The sequence below is a fragment of the Lottia gigantea genome (genome assembly GCF_000327385.1).
Source record: "Lottia gigantea unplaced genomic scaffold LOTGIsca_91, whole genome shotgun sequence".
Lineage (NCBI taxonomy): Eukaryota > Metazoa > Mollusca > Gastropoda > Lottiidae > Lottia > Lottia gigantea.
In genome coordinates this window covers 226,480-242,930 of record NW_008710984.1, presented here as the reverse complement: position 1 = coordinate 242,930, position 16,451 = coordinate 226,480, and the positions used below count along the sequence as shown (strand labels likewise).

The 16,451-nt window shown below is 32.4% G+C and overlaps 1 protein-coding gene across 1 annotated transcript; it reads right to left on the bottom strand.

Annotated features, from left to right (window-relative positions):
* Positions 1-194: 194 nt before the first annotated feature.
* LOTGIDRAFT_134569 (hypothetical protein) lies at positions 195-7,048 on the bottom strand (the record flags this gene model as incomplete). Its single annotated transcript, XM_009068579.1, has 11 exons — positions 195-293; positions 916-1,089; positions 3,423-3,596; positions 3,739-3,837; positions 4,044-4,175; positions 4,577-4,699; positions 5,125-5,191; positions 5,381-5,519; positions 6,222-6,336; positions 6,696-6,814; positions 6,973-7,048. The coding sequence occupies 11 exons, from the start codon at positions 7,046-7,048 to the stop codon at positions 195-197; spliced, it is 1,317 nt and encodes a 438-aa protein (XP_009066827.1).
* Positions 7,049-16,451: the final 9,403 nt, after the last annotated feature.

Below are 16,451 nucleotides of genomic sequence, written 5' to 3'. Positions count from 1 at the left end.
AGGACATTTACAATGACTTTTCTTATCTTGGATGAGGTGCTCTTAAACAGTGCCATGTACAAGATTTTAACACAGTACATCAAGTTAAATGATAAAATTTCAAGACAAAAGCAGGACATAATCTTGAGCAAATTATTTTAACAAACATACAAATGTATTCAATATATATACAAGGTAGTATTTTGTAAAAGCTGCTAGTCAAAACCTCTATTTTCAATAAATCTCTGTATCATATCATAACCTCTCTCTGGTTGGTCGTGAGGTAATATATGACCAGCACCTAATACGATAATCTATAAATAAAAATGTTATATTAGCAGTCTCTTGTAGCAAATGTAACCCTCAGAAAATTAAACTAAAATTGTATATTATACAGTGAATCCTGATCACTTGAACATCTATATTTTGAAAGCAATCACTTTCGATTTGGAACCACAATAGTCATCCCTAAAACTTTTCCATTTAGTGAACAGTGACCACTTTAAAAAAAGCTTGCCGGGCAAGGTAACATACGCCAACTACCAGCTGTCAGAAATGATAACTAAGTCTTAAGAGGCTTTATAATGAATTTTGAAAATACTCAAGGCAAAACCTCAAAAACAAATCAAATTACCATCAAGTTCACACATGAACAAGGTCTCATCAACATACCGTATACACAAGGTCAATAACTACAAGCAAAATTTGTTGTGTTTTTACTAAGTCAAGGGCAATAACTCTGAAACCATTCATCCAATTAATGCCAATTTCAAACTTGACCGAGATCTCATCAATATTTACATGCATACCATGTTTCATAAAGATAAATAGCCTTTATCGTGCCTACAAGAAATGTGACCAGGGGTGATGGCAATATATGTCCACATTTCCATATGGATGGGCATATAATAAAATTTTTTTTACTTAAATACATACCTGGTAGAAATTCTTAACTTGTCTGTAATAACCAGCAATATCATCATTTACTTTCCATATGCCACGTGGAGCCTTCTTATAATCATCTAGACCAGACCATGGTACAGTTTGTAACCAGGATTCTGTTAACGGTACAGCTATAATAATATCTAGTTGACCATTATATATCATAACCTAAAATAAACAAAACATAGTACAGTTTGTATCCAGATTCTGTTAACGGTACAGCTATAATAATATCGAGTTGACCATTATATATCATAACCTAAAATAAACATTGTACAGTTTGTATCCAGATTCTGTTAACGGTACAGCTATAATAATATCTAGTTTACCATTATATATCATAACCTAAAATAAACATTGTACAGTTTGTAACTAGGATTCAGTTAACAGTACAGCTATAATAATATCTAGTTGACCATTATATATCATAGCCTAAAATAAACATTGTACAGTTTGTATCCAGATTCTGTTAACGGTACAGCTATAATAATATCTAGTTTACTATTATATATCATAACCTAAAATAAACATTGTACAGTTTGTAATCAGATTCTGTTAACGGTACAGCTATAATAATATCTAGTTGACCATTATATATCATAGCCTAAAATAAACATTGTACAGTTTGTAACCAGATTCTGTTAACGTTACAGCTATAATAATATCTAGTTGACCATTATATATCATAGCCTAAAATAAACATTGTACAGTTTGTAACCAGATTCTGTTAACGGTACAGCTATAATAATATCCAGTTGACCATTATATATCATAGCCTAAAATAAACATTGTACAGTTCGTAACCAGGATTCTGTTAACGTTACAGCTATAATAATATCTAGTTGACCATTATATATCATAGCCTAAAATAAACATTTGGACACTTTGTAACCAGGACTCTGTTAACAGTACAGATAATAATATCCAGTTGACCATTATATATCATAGCCTAAAATAAACATTGTACACTTTGTAACCAGGATTCAGTTAACAGGACAGCTATAATAATATCTAGTTGACCATTATATATCATAGCCTAAAATAAACAAACATTGTACAGTTTGTAACCAGGATTCAGTTAACAGTACAGCTATAATAATATCCAGTTGACCATTATATATCATAGCCTAAAATAAACATTGTACAGTTCGTAACCAGGATTCTGTTAACGTTACAGCTATAATAATATCTAGTTGACCATTATATATCATAGCCTAAAATAAACATTTGGACACTTTGTAACCAGGACTCTGTTAACAGTACAGATAATAATATCCAGTTGACCATTATATATCATAGCCTAAAATAAACATTGTACACTTTGTAACCAGGATTCAGTTAACAGGACAGCTATAATAATATCTAGTTGACCATTATATATCATAGCCTAAAATAAACAAACATTGTACAGTTTGTAACCAGGATTCAGTTAACAGTACAGCTATAATAATATCCAGTTGACCATTATATATCATAGCCTAAAATAAACATTGTACAGTTCGTAACCAGGATTCTGTTAACGTTACAGCTATAATAATATCTAGTTGACCATTATATATCATAGCCTAAAATAAACATTTGGACACTTTGTAACCAGGACTCTGTTAACAGTACAGATAATAATATCCAGTTGACCATTATATATCATAGCCTAAAATAAACATTGTACACTTTGTAACCAGGATTCAGTTAACAGGACAGCTATAATAATATCTAGTTGACCATTATATATCATAGCCTAAAATAAACAAACATTGTACAGTTTGTAACCAGGATTCAGTTAACAGTACAGCTATAATAATATCCAGTTGACCATTATATATCATAGCCTAAAATAAACATTGTACAGTTCGTAACCAGGATTCTGTTAACGTTACAGCTATAATAATATCTAGTTGACCATTATATATCATAGCCTAAAATAAACATTTGGACACTTTGTAACCAGGACTCTGTTAACAGTACAGATAATAATATCCAGTTGACCATTATATATCATAGCCTAAAATAAACATTGTACACTTTGTAACCAGGATTCAGTTAACAGTACAGCTATAATAATATCTAGTTGACCATTATATATCATAACCTAAAATAAACATTGTACAGTTTGTAACCAGGATTCTGTTAACAGTACAGCTATAATAACATCTAGTTGACCATTATATATCATAACCTAAAATAAACATTGTACAGTTTGTAACCAGGATTCTGTTAATGGTACAACAATGATAATATCCAGTTGACCATTATATATCATAACCTAAAATAAACATTGTACAGTTTGTAACCAGGATTCTGTTAATGGTACAACAATGATAATATCCAGTTGACCATTATATATCATAACCTAAAATAAACATAAACATTGCACACTTTGTAACGTAAAAAGGATTCTGTTAATGGTACAACAATGATAATATCTAGTTGACCATTATAATATCATAACCTAACATAAACACAAACATTGTTTCTGACAGTAACCCACACTCTTTACTTACCTTATAATGGTCTAATAAAACAGAAATCCATGGTTTAACAGTGTCCATTATGTCATTTACCAAATATTTTTCTACAGCAGAACCATCATTATATGTCAGGTTGCCTACATGAATAGCTTTTCTTACACTAGGATCAGCTAGGAAATCATTATAGTAACCGAAAGATGCTGGTGACTGAAAAACACAAATCAGATTTCATAAAACTTCCATCCACTTAATAAAGTTTTGATAAATATTATAATGAATCACACAAATCTTTGTAATCTCAGTCTACCAGTTCAGCAGTTGTTATTTTTGTAAAATAAATTCTACTTACCTTAGATCTAAGAAGATTATAATAGTCTGTACTACCAGTAGCATTCTGATAAAATGCTGGTCCTTTAGTTTCATCACCATTTAATAAAAAGTCAAATATCTGGAAAATAATCACCAATTTGCAAAGTGTGATACTTCAGTTCTCAATGGCTGTGTCTTTTATTCCAGAATTTTCATGTAATATCATGTTTCAATGAACCTAATTGATTGCAAATTTACAACTAAATGAACAAAAATCTTGTTCACTATATGTATGTACATGCATTGCCGTAGGGAAATTATGACAATACATTATTGTGGGCTTACCCTAAAAGCTTGTAAAAATTTACGTTGTTTTATAAATTGAATAGCTTGATCAGTTTGTGATTGGAAAAAATCTCTTTGATTTTCGTCTAATGTTCCAATATTATACATAAAGTTAGCATATTTATCCATCATCTAAAATAGAGAAATGATAACATGACTAACAATGATATAAGTGTGTACATAACATTAATTTGATAAATGACCATTATGAGAGGTCATTATTTAGAGATAGAGTATCAAAAACATATTACAGTCAACATAAAGTAAACTACACATAGAATAATAATATTATTAAAAGCCTTGTTTTGGCATGTCTGGCACTAGGATTTGAAGGTTCAGTTTTGAATGGTGAAGTGTGAACACTTTTATTCAGATTAGATTAGCTAACAATTCCTGTTTCTGAGACTAAGATATGATTGGTCGAACGGATGGCGAACCTGTCCTTTAAAATGCAAATTTTGACATTCAGTTTCATGCTTTTTCAAGGTGTACAGTTTTAACAATGTTTTCAAATTATTTAGCCAAAGACTTACTGTTTCTGGATCACATAAGCCATCTCCTATTGCCATTCCTTTATAGTTGATTTTAATTTTAGCTTTAGGATTCTCTAGATGTATTCTATATGATATAGCAGGCACGTATTTACCAGCATAAGACTGAAATATATAATGATAACTTATCACACTTGATGTGATCAAAGCTCTAAAAGCTTCAGCATAGTCTTAGGTAAATTTTAAGCCACTAAGAAGGGAAAATTGCTATTAATGGAGATGCAAAATGTATGACACAGGCACTTTTCAAAAATCATAAAAATACATGTAGATAAGTGTTACTTAAAACAATGCAAAAGTGAATTGAAATTGAGTTTAACCTAACCTTCTCTTATTCCAGATTGTGTTTATTAAGTTTGCAATGCCTATCAGTGGATTTTCAACTGTTGAGGAATCATGCAGATAGGACCCTGGGTAATTGTCTTTTAATCCTGTATAACTGACAAATTGATGCTGCAATCAAAGCATGGGGTCCTAGATTATGACCAACAAGTCTCTCTCCTTTATCCACCCTGATGAACAATACAAACCTCTCCTGTTATATAAAAATCATTTTTCTGATATTCATAATAAATCTGGAAAAATTGAACCAAGGCCCTGAAAATTTCACGAAAAAGATATAATATAAGATAGCTGTTCAATTTACCATTCTGTTGACTGGCCATTCTATGTTACAGACAATTGTACCAAATTAAAAAATAAACACCATATGATAGTGCTAGGGAAAGCTATGTATCTGTGCAGACTCAAAATTCATTGTTTCCATGGAGACTAAATCTACCTTACTTGTAGAGGTTAATTCCAACATCAATTTCATTAGTAGCATATCCTTTATTGTTTTCAGTAAAACTAAATCCTGTCCCTACTGGATTATCTATATATAACAATGAATATTTCTTGTTCCATGTTATATTCTTCAATGTCACTGAAAAATACAAAGTAAATACATCATGATGATTTTCAGAATTTATATTGAATCCATCGTATCACAAATACTGGTTTTAGCATGGTCTTATTAACCCGTATTAAACTAAACCCACTACACTTCCTTTTGGAGGCGTGGAAATTGACATTGGTGGCATTTAAATCTGACCAATCAGATTGGTAGAACAGATATGAGGCCTATAAACAAAACACAAAATTGCTTTGGCGCTGCCCATTTGAAGAGAAAAGACATTCCAAGTAAATATTCCAAAATAAGGTTTGATTTTCTCTCGGGCTTCAATTCTTTAATGAAAATCTTACTCAATTCTGTACCATACATATTCATCAAAATATGTAAGGGCATGCTGCTTTCGTTTTCGTTCGCAAACAAAGCGTCATAACGAGTGATTTGTTTTGATTGGCTGAAATTAGCTACCAATACAGTAGGGCTAATTTTGAAAATTCAGCTATGAATGTGTAATTTTATCTCACTTGTGTTACCACTGCCCCGAGGAATTATGACGAATGGGGGTGTGGTTTGGACATGATGATATTGAATCTCGTTAAAAAGCATATTATGTAAAACTGAAAGCTACTAATTTCTGTATTTTAATTTGAATGAGGTTTTTTTTTAAAAAAAATCACCGAATTGAATTTGACAATTTTCGAAAATGAAAATTTTGCATAAAAATAAATGAATTACATGTTCCATCTTCTAAAACTGTATATGGTCCATGTTCAACAAATAAGCCAAATAAAGAAGAACCCCCTGGTCCTCCTTGTAACCAAAGCAATACTGGTGCATTAGCTGGATCCACCTGCAGTAGAATATTTCAAATAGTTAATTTATCACTCTCATCAAATTATCCCCCTTTAGTGTGCCAAGGATTTATTTTCAGCTTTTCTTTAAACTTCAATTGTTTACTTACAAATTTTTCTGCGCGTTAATTGTCATCCATGATCTGCCAGATATATTCCTCACATATACTTAGAAAATCTTTCTTTAGAGCATGAGAATTTGATTTGTTGAATATTAAATGTCTCAGAAGATGTGCTATATGGCATTTATAGTTGATCATGTAGGCAAAGAACAATTAAAACAATCAAATTTGCAATTAATCAGATTGGCTAATAATACATCAATTAAATGAATTGCTTAAAACAAAATTTAACAAACCTGTGCAGGGAAGAACCAGAAATACATATTACTGCTATAGGTTTCGTTGACTGTTAATAATCCAGAATAACTTTTAATTGGTAAATTTTTTAGATTTGATACCATACTTAATTCACGAGCTGAAATAAGAACATATAGGTGACTACAGTTAAATTCCATTTTCATGTTTAGATTATTTTCATGGTGAAAGATCTTTTGTGTGCCTCAAAAAGTGACTATCAGTAGAAACAAACTCTTATTTTCTTCTATTCCATATTCCATCATTGGTCAAACCTACCTTTGTCAATTTCACCCTTCTCTAAATAAGGAGTTAAAAAGGCTGGCTCTCCAGGATCAACACCATTATTCCACATGGGAGGTATTTTACCAAACATTCTTCTGAGAGCACTGGCTCCACAGTCTGCTGTGTGTACCAACACAAGACATGTTACAACTGTCAATAAAACCTTCATCTAGATTCTAGCTAGAATGAAATATAACAATAATTACTACATATAAAATCTTTTCCTAAAAGGTGTAGTAAACTTATGTGAAATTTAAAAATTCAATTTGAACAGCATTATAACAGTTTCTATGAATTTTTAGGCTTTTTCTCAGGCCAAAGTTTTTTCCTACAAGCAGTTTTATTTTCTAAAACAGGTGCAGCATGATACTACTTATAGTTTATTTTGAAAAACATCATCAAATTGATCCAGTGTAAACAAATAAATTGAAAAAGGGAATACAATCAGTCAAATCTAAATAAGGTTCAAATTGTACCCTTAGGCCTACTGCCCTCATTCATACAGACAATTATAAATTATATACAAACAAAACATTTGACATCATCTCTGTAATTCATAGCCTACTTTATCATGAATTTTTTCTGTTATTTCATAAATATTCAAAATAAAATATTAAACTTTATGCCATTGGTCTTGGAATGTCTTCCAGTTCATGGAAATAAAAGGTTCAGTGATTTTACATTTGGACACATCTCCCTCCCAGAAAATGGCCTACTTTTCGGACTGAAAATTCCCCTCTGTGAATCATGTAAAAAAGATAACTTTTCCAGTGTTAACATTTTCATCAACCCAAAGACAATGTAAGACTATCAGTACGGTAGTATTTTGTAATTAAACTTTCAATTTGTTCTTAAATGATTGCCAAAATTGGATTCAGAAATCATTGTAGTCAGAGTTAAGAGTCAGTTTTTTCTTTCAATAGTAGACCAGAGACCTAGGCTTATACATTTAAATCTAATTTTTTTCTTATTTGATGGAACACAATTTCATGAATTAAAAATGTTACCTTTGTTGAAATGGAAGTCAAACAGCAGTGAACTTATCTATAACTTACTATGTACCCGGTAGCCTAGTAGTCTAACGTATAGCAATCTGTTAACAGAAAGTCAGAAATTTCTACAGTGTGAGTGAGTAATACAAACTTCAATAAAACATGTGACTATCACATGACTTACTCTTCCCATGACAATTTATTTCAACACGCCCACAGATTAATAAGAGATATTTTCCACGTGTGGTAAAGAATAAAATTACGTAAAACAAGTCTGTTTGAATTATACAATATATTTCGGGCATGTAATTTGATGATTTTACCGTTAAAACCAAGCAAATATTTCAGAAAACGATGGTTGAAAATGAATATTATTATACATGTACTATAAAACGAAAGTAGGATTTCAAAGGTCATGGTCAGTTTAGAGCTCAAGGACGCGTTGTAATGTTTATATGGACCATATTATTGAAATGACCAGGTCTTATGAAATTTAGCATGCCATGATCTTTTGCAAGTAAGCCGTCCAATAGCCTACGAATAAACTCTTTGTAAGATAACTGACTTTTTTCATAAAAAAAATAAAAATTCCAAAGACAAATGGTGTTGAGCAATAGGCCTATAGATAGTTTGCCAGGCAAGATAGCCTAACATAGGCCTACCATCCACTGGCAGCTGTCAGAAATAACATAAAGAGTCTTTCAAAAGTTGTGTCAGAAAAAAACACGTGGTATGTTAAAACATATTAAAATATATTATTATTAACATGAAGCCCTATGGTGACCTTGCTACAGTTACCACGAGTGGCAAATAGACACTCTCAGTCATAGGGTGACATAAATGCAAATTTTAAAGATTTTCACAACGAATTTGTTGGATTCTATTGATTTATATGTTAATTTCAGTTATGTGCGCTGTTTTTTTTCTCCACAAAATCAAATATAATTACGTAAAACGAGACTGTTGGAATACAGTAGTTCCAGGCATGTAATTTGATAATTTTATCGTTAAATCCAAGCAAATATTTCAGAAAATGATGGCTATATATGAATATTTGTAAACTGTAAAACGAAAGTAGGGTTTTTAAGGTCACAGTGAGTTAAGAGCTCAAGGACGCGCTGTATAATGTTTATGGGCCATATAAAATGACCAAGCTTTATGAAATTTAGCATGCCATGATCTTTTGCCAATACTCAGTGCTCCCACCTATGTAACATTCCAGATGTTTACTAATCTAATCCCCTGACATTAAGAGTTTTGATTTTTCCAAATTAATTAAGTTTAGACCAAAAATAGAATTTTTAGTTGTATACCTGTAGGAAAAGGGTAAGCAAATTATTGAATTAGTATAAAAAAAAATCGAATCATTCAGGATATTGAACCATAACTGTTATACTCAAGATAACTATTATTAAGCAGGTCTAGTATTGGTGTAAGTCTAAGGTTGGAAAGATACGGCTCACAGGCACAGCATCTACTAACCCAAGAGAAAAACGGAAATGAACATGGACACTGAGAGATATAAAAGCGACAATTAGGTAATATGATTAAAATGGTATGGTAACACAGTTTTAGTTAAGAAAAGAATACCGGCATGGCAAGGAAGTATACTTTTGAACGATAATCAAAAATCATTCTTCGAAAAAAAGTTTTAAAATCTGATACTGATTTGTAATTATCCCTCAGATCATTCCATTAAATTGACCCTTTGTATTAATTTGATACTCTGTTTAATCGTATTGATTCGTGATTTTTGCACCCCAAGTTTTTAAACTTCTTTATCGTTAAAAAAGTTTGAAAGGTAGAAAGGAGACGTCATGTTATTTAGAAGCTTATAAATAAATTGATACGAATTAAAGTTATGTCTGGTGTCAAAAATATTTAGCCTTTTAAGATTTAGTGCCAAATCAGTATTGTACTTAGAGCCAAGAATTAATTTAAAAGCTATCTTTTGTTATCTAAGTAATATGTCGGCCGATATAATGTCATGCGAAACGAAATTATAGAACAGTTATCCAGATATGGTTGAAAGTGGCATTTATAAAACATTATAGCTATAAACTTTTCAGGTAAGATCTTTCTTAATTAGTATTTACAATTTTTGCAATGGAATTAACGTGAGGAGTCCATGAGAGATTTTGATTGACATTAACACCTAGTAATTTAAGGTTTTCAACTTGTTCAATAAACTGATTATTAAGTTCAACTGATGAATCTCTTGAATTTTTATTTTAAATCATGACGCTAAAAGAACACCAGAATAAGTAATAATTTATGAAGGTCCCTTGTAACAAAAAATTAACTTTTTTTCCGTAGTTGTTTTTAATTAGGTTTTAAGTTCCAAATCCTTGGGGTCCAATTGGTAGGAAAAGTCCACATGGGCCAAATCGGTTTATTTCGCAATATTAGATATTTGACGTTTTTGATCTTTGTGGCCCATAGAGCAGAGTATCGGGCACATTTCCTAACCTAGCCTTTTTCGCTTTGGGAGATATTCGAGTTGCCGATATTCCATAAAGACCGAAAACGTCAAATGCCTTTAGCTTACGAAACAAACCGATTTGACACGTTTTGGACTTTTCCTACTAATTAGACCCAGGGAGATGGAAAAACAGTTAAACCCTAATTAAAAATAATTAGAGAAAAAAAAAGAAATTTCATAGTTAGGCTACCAGGGAAGACTGCACGAAAAGTGCTCATATCCAAATAAATTTTTTTATCTTGAAAAGTTACAAAGCTACATAGCTGAAATTATACACGCATATCCACATGGACCATCAAGACATTTAGAAAAAAAAAACAGAGCTCAAAAATCTCCCATAGGGAAAAAGTTAGCTCAGGAAAAGTTGCCGATATTCTGCTCTTATGGGCCATATGGAGGCTAAACGTCCAATACTTAACTTTGCAAAATAAACCGATGTGGCCCGTGTTTTGGACTTTTCCCACTCATTAGGCCCCAGGGAATTGGAAAAACACTTAAAACCTAATTAAAAACAATTAGAGAAAAAAATGGGAATTACTTGTTACAAGGGACTGCTGCACGAAATGTGCTCATAATCAAATATTTTTTTTATCTTGGAAAGTTACAAAGCTACAAGACTGAAATTCCACATGGACTATATAGACCAAAAACAATTAGAGAAAAAAATGGGAATTTCTTGTTACATGGGACTGCTGCACGAAATGCGCCCATACTCAAATAAATTTTTATCTTGAAAGGTTACAAAGATACAAAGCTGAAATTTTGCACACATATCCACATGGACCTCCTAAATATTTAGATAAAAAAAAACAGAGCTCAAAAATCCCCCATAGGGAAAAAGTTAGCCCAGGAAAAGTTGCCGATATTCTGCTCTTATGGGCCATATGGAGGCTAAACGTCCAATACTTAACTTTGCAAAATAAACCGATTCAGCCCATGTTTTGGACTTTTCCCAATCATTAGGCCCCAAGGACTTGTAAAAAAAACATAAATCCTAATTAAATCAATTAGAGAAAAAATGCGAATTTCTTGTAACAAGGGACGGCTGCACGAAATTCGCTCATAGGCTACTCAAATAAATTTTTATCTTGAAAAGTTACAAAGCTACATAGCTGAAATTTTGAACACATATCCACATGGACCATCTAGACATTTAGGGCTTAGTAACTTGAATTTTCACTCTGAACCAATGAAATGGCCTTGTTTTTTCTTCAAATTTAAGCATCGCTTTCATTATCGGTTTTTTATACGCCCACATCTCTCTATGTGGACATTGTCGGCACCCCTGTCCGTCCGTCGGTCCGTCCGTTCACATTTGGCTCGTGCTCACTCTACAGGCTACAGTTCTTTATTGATTCTTTTGATTTTTATTTTGTGTGTCAATGTCATTATGAAGATGATCCCTATTGATTTTCGTGATGATCGGATAATTTTTCACCGAAATATCGTGTCTGACTTGACGTTTTTCTCTATTAGCTATATTGTGCAACTCGTGCTCACTCTACAGGCTACAATTTTTTACAGATTCTTTTCATTTTTATTTTTTGTGTCAATGTCATTATGAAGATGATCCCTATTGATTTTCGTGATGATCGGATAATTTTTCACCGAAATATCGTGTCTGACTTGACGTTTTTCTCTATTAGCTATATTGTGCAACTCGTGCTCACTCTACAGGCTACAGTTCTTTATGGATTCTTTTGATTTTTATTTTGTGTGTCAATGTCATTATGAAGATGATCCCTATTGATTTTCGTGATGATCGGATAATTTTTCACCGAAATATCGTGTCTGACTTGACGTTTTTCTCTATTAGCTATATTGTGCAACTCGTGCTCACTCTACAGGCTACAATTTTTTACAGATTCTTTTGATTTTTATTTTGTGTGTCAGTGTCATTATGGAGATGATCCCTATTGATTTTCGCGATGATCGGATAATATTTCACCGAAATATCGTGTCTGACTTGACGATTCACTCTATTAGCTATATTGTGCAACCCTGTAGTCACTAAAGACTGTTTAATCATTTCTGACAGCTGCCAGTGGGCGTATGTTACCTTGCCTGGCAAGCTATCTTTATTTTGTGTGTCAATGTCATTATGAAGATGATCCCTATTGATTTTCGTGATGATCGGATAATTTTTCACCGAAATATCTTGTCTGACTTGACGTTTTTCTCTATTAGCTATATTGTGCAACTCGTGCTCACTCTACAGGCTACAATTTTTTACAGATTCTTTTGATTTTTATTTTGTGTGTCAATGTCATTATGAAGATGATCCCTATTGATTTTCGTGATGATCGGATAATTTTTCACCGAAATATCGTGTCTGACTTGACGTTTTACTCTATTAGCTATATTGTGCAACTCGTGCTCACTCTACAGGCTACAATTCTTTACAGATTCTTTTGATTTTTATTTTGTATGTCTATGTCGTTATGAAGATGATCCCTATTGATTTTCATGATGATCTATCGATTTTCATGATGATCGGATAATTTTTCACCGAAATATCGTGTCTGACCTGACGTTTTACTCTATTAGCTATATTGTGCAACTCGTGCTCACTCTACAGGCTACAATTGTTTACAGATTCTTTTGATTTTGATTTTGTATGTCAATGTCATTATGAAGATGATCCCTATCGATTTTCGCGATGATCGGATAATATTTCACCGAAATATCGTGTCTGACTTGACGATTCACTCTATTAGCTATATTGTGCAACCCTGTAGTCACTAAAGACTTTTTAATCATTTCTGACAGCTGCCAGTGGGCGTATGTTACCTTGCCTGGCAAGCTATCTTTATCTGATTTTGATGAAACTTGGTATGATGCTTTAGATTGATAAGATCTCGGTCAAGTTCGAATTTGACATATTTTCGATGAACGGTTTTTGAGATATTGCCCTTGACTTAGAACGCCTTGAAATTTGTTAAAAATTGTTCATGAGCAGGATTGAAGCTACAGTTTTCATCCGATTCTGATGAAACTTGGTGTGATCATTGGAATTGATAAGATCTCGGACAAGTTCTAACTTGACGCATTTTCGATGAACATTTTTTTAGTTATTGCCCTTGACTTTGGCGTCGAAATTTGCTAAAAATAGTTTGTGAGCAGGATTGACGCTACAGTTTTCAACCGATTTTGATGAAACTTGGTGTGATCATTGGAATTGATAAGATCTCGGACAAGTTCTAACTTGACACATTTACGATGAACGGTTTTTAAGTTATTGCCCTTGACTTACGAAACACACGTCAAAATTTGTTTGTGAGGACAAGAAAAGCTACAGTTTTCAACCGATTTTGATGAAACTTGGTGTGATCATTGGAATTGATAAGATCTCGGACAAGTTCTAACTTGACACATTTACGATGAACGGTTTTTGAGTTATTGCCCTTGACTTACGAAACACACGTCAAAATTTGTTTGTGAGGACAAGAGAAGCTACAGTTTTCAACCGATTTTGATGAAACTTGGTGTGATCATTGGAATTGATAAGATCTCGGACAAGATCTAACTTGACGCATTTTCGATGAATATTTTTTTAGTTATTGCCCTTGACTTTGGCGTCGAAATTTGCTAAAAATAGTTTGTGAGCAGGATTGACGCTACAGTTTTCAACCGATTTTGATGAAACTTGGTGTGATCATTGGAATTGATAAGATCTCGGACAAGTTCTAACTTGACGCATTTTCGATGAACTTTTTTTTAGTTATTGCCCTTGACTTTGGCGTCGAAATTTGCTAAAAATAGTTTGTGAGCAGGATTGACGCTACAGTTTTCAACCGATTCTGATGAAACTTGTTGTGATCATTGGAATTGATGAGATCTCGGACAAGTTCTAACTTGATGCAATTTTGATGAACGGTTTTTGAGTTATTGCCCTTGACTTTGTAAAAACGCGTCAAAATTTGTTCGTGAGCACAATAGAAGCTACAGTTTTCAACGGATTCTGATGAAACTTGGTGTGATCATTGAAATTGATAAGATCTCAGACAAGTTCTAACTTGACGCATTTTCGATGAAATGTTTTTGAGTTAATGCCATTAACTTACGAAAAACGCGTTAAAATTTGTTTGTGAGCACAATAGAAGCTACAGTTTTCAACCGATTCTGATGAAACTTGGTGTGATCATTGGAATTGATAAGATCTCGGACAAGTTCTAACAAGACATAATTTTGATGAACATTTTTTGAGTTATTGCCCTTGACTTTGTAAACACGCGTCAAAAGTTGTTTTTTGACATTGATTAGAGCTGTGTGATTTAATTGTTTGTTGTATTTGGTTTATTGATATTGATTTTAAAAAATTTTGTGGAATTATTCAGCATGAATAATTTCTTCAATATGAGAATATTTGGTACTTTAGTCACTAAAGACTGTTTTATTTTTTCTGACAACTGCCAGTGGGCGTATGTTACCTTGCATCGCAAGCTATCTGAATGAAATTTGGTGTGATCAATTATATTGGTGAGATATTGGTCTGGTTTGAATTTGACATTTTTTCGATGTTATTGCCATTGACTTTGGCAAAACGCGTGGAAATTTGTTTGTAAAAATAAGAGAGGCTACAGTTTTCCACTGATTTTAATGAAATTTGGTGTGTCATTTATATTGATGAGGTTTCGGTTAAGTTAGAATTTGACGATTTTTCAATGAACCGTTTTTGACCTAGGAAAAACTTGTCAAAATTTGTTTGCGAACACAATAGAGTTATTGCCATCAACTAGGTAAAAATGCATCAAAATTTGTTGGCTTGTGAACAAGATAGAGGTAACAGTTTATGTCAGAATTTTATCTGTTCGTTTAAATCAACAATATCTATGACAAGTTAGATTTTTGGAAGGATTTGACACAGATTAGCGACCACCCTTGATATAATAAAAATTTGGGCGTATCTTGCTAAAATATTATCCATTTTTTGACACACAATATAAGATTTTTGTTATCGAAAGCGATGTTTGCTAGCTTGCTGTATACCACATTTGTCATATTGAATTGAATCTGTTGAATGTTGAACCTTTTGCTGGGTATAAACCACATCTGTAGGAATGCCACAGAGATCATATCCAAATTTGTCACAGAGAGCCACCCCATATGCCGCATCTGTAGAAATGCCATATTTTGCTAATCATAGGCACATTTGTTGCACAGCTACATTGGATGGGGTACTGAAATGGGTGGTCAGGAATTAGGGTAGGCTAATTAACCACACATCCAAATGGGTTGATAAAACTTTATTGCTTAACAAAAACCCTGAAATATTCAAAAGAAGAATATTAATTACTACAATAATACCTAAATATAAACTCTATAATACAACTATTTTCCTTGATCTTGTTATTAAAGTAATAACTAGAAATACTAACTATACAAACAGTCTTAAAACAAAATATAATACAATTATATACAAAAATACAAAAAGACTTACCCTAAGCAAAAAGGGGTTTAAGGAGTAAATCAAGCTAAAGGCTTGAATTCAACAATTGAGGTCTAGTCTACAAAGGAATAAATTGTGATAATGTAAGTTTAAGGAAATTACTGTGATGAACGTAATGCCATATAAAAATGTACCTAATGCAAAAACAGAAACCCATATGTATATAGATCCAAAATGACTACCACTTGACAATAAAATTGGCCAATATAACCTATTAACAAAATAAACAACAAAAAGAGAAATACCAAATAAGATTAACTTACCAAATATACTAATAAATCCTTCGACACAATGATATCCAAATTGAAATGAAAAATACAAATTTAAATCATTGAAGGATCTTTCTATAGTTCAATAAGGGAGTTGAAACACCTTCCACTTTGAAATATATAAAATTAATGAAAACAAAACTATAGGAAATAGTCACAATCCAGGGGTAACCAATATACACAAAGGTGAAACTAAGGACAGACCAATGGAGAGAAAGAAAAAGATGAGAAGAAATAAGCATGAGTGAGTGAAGAAAGGAAGAGTTCACTCAGTTGAACTG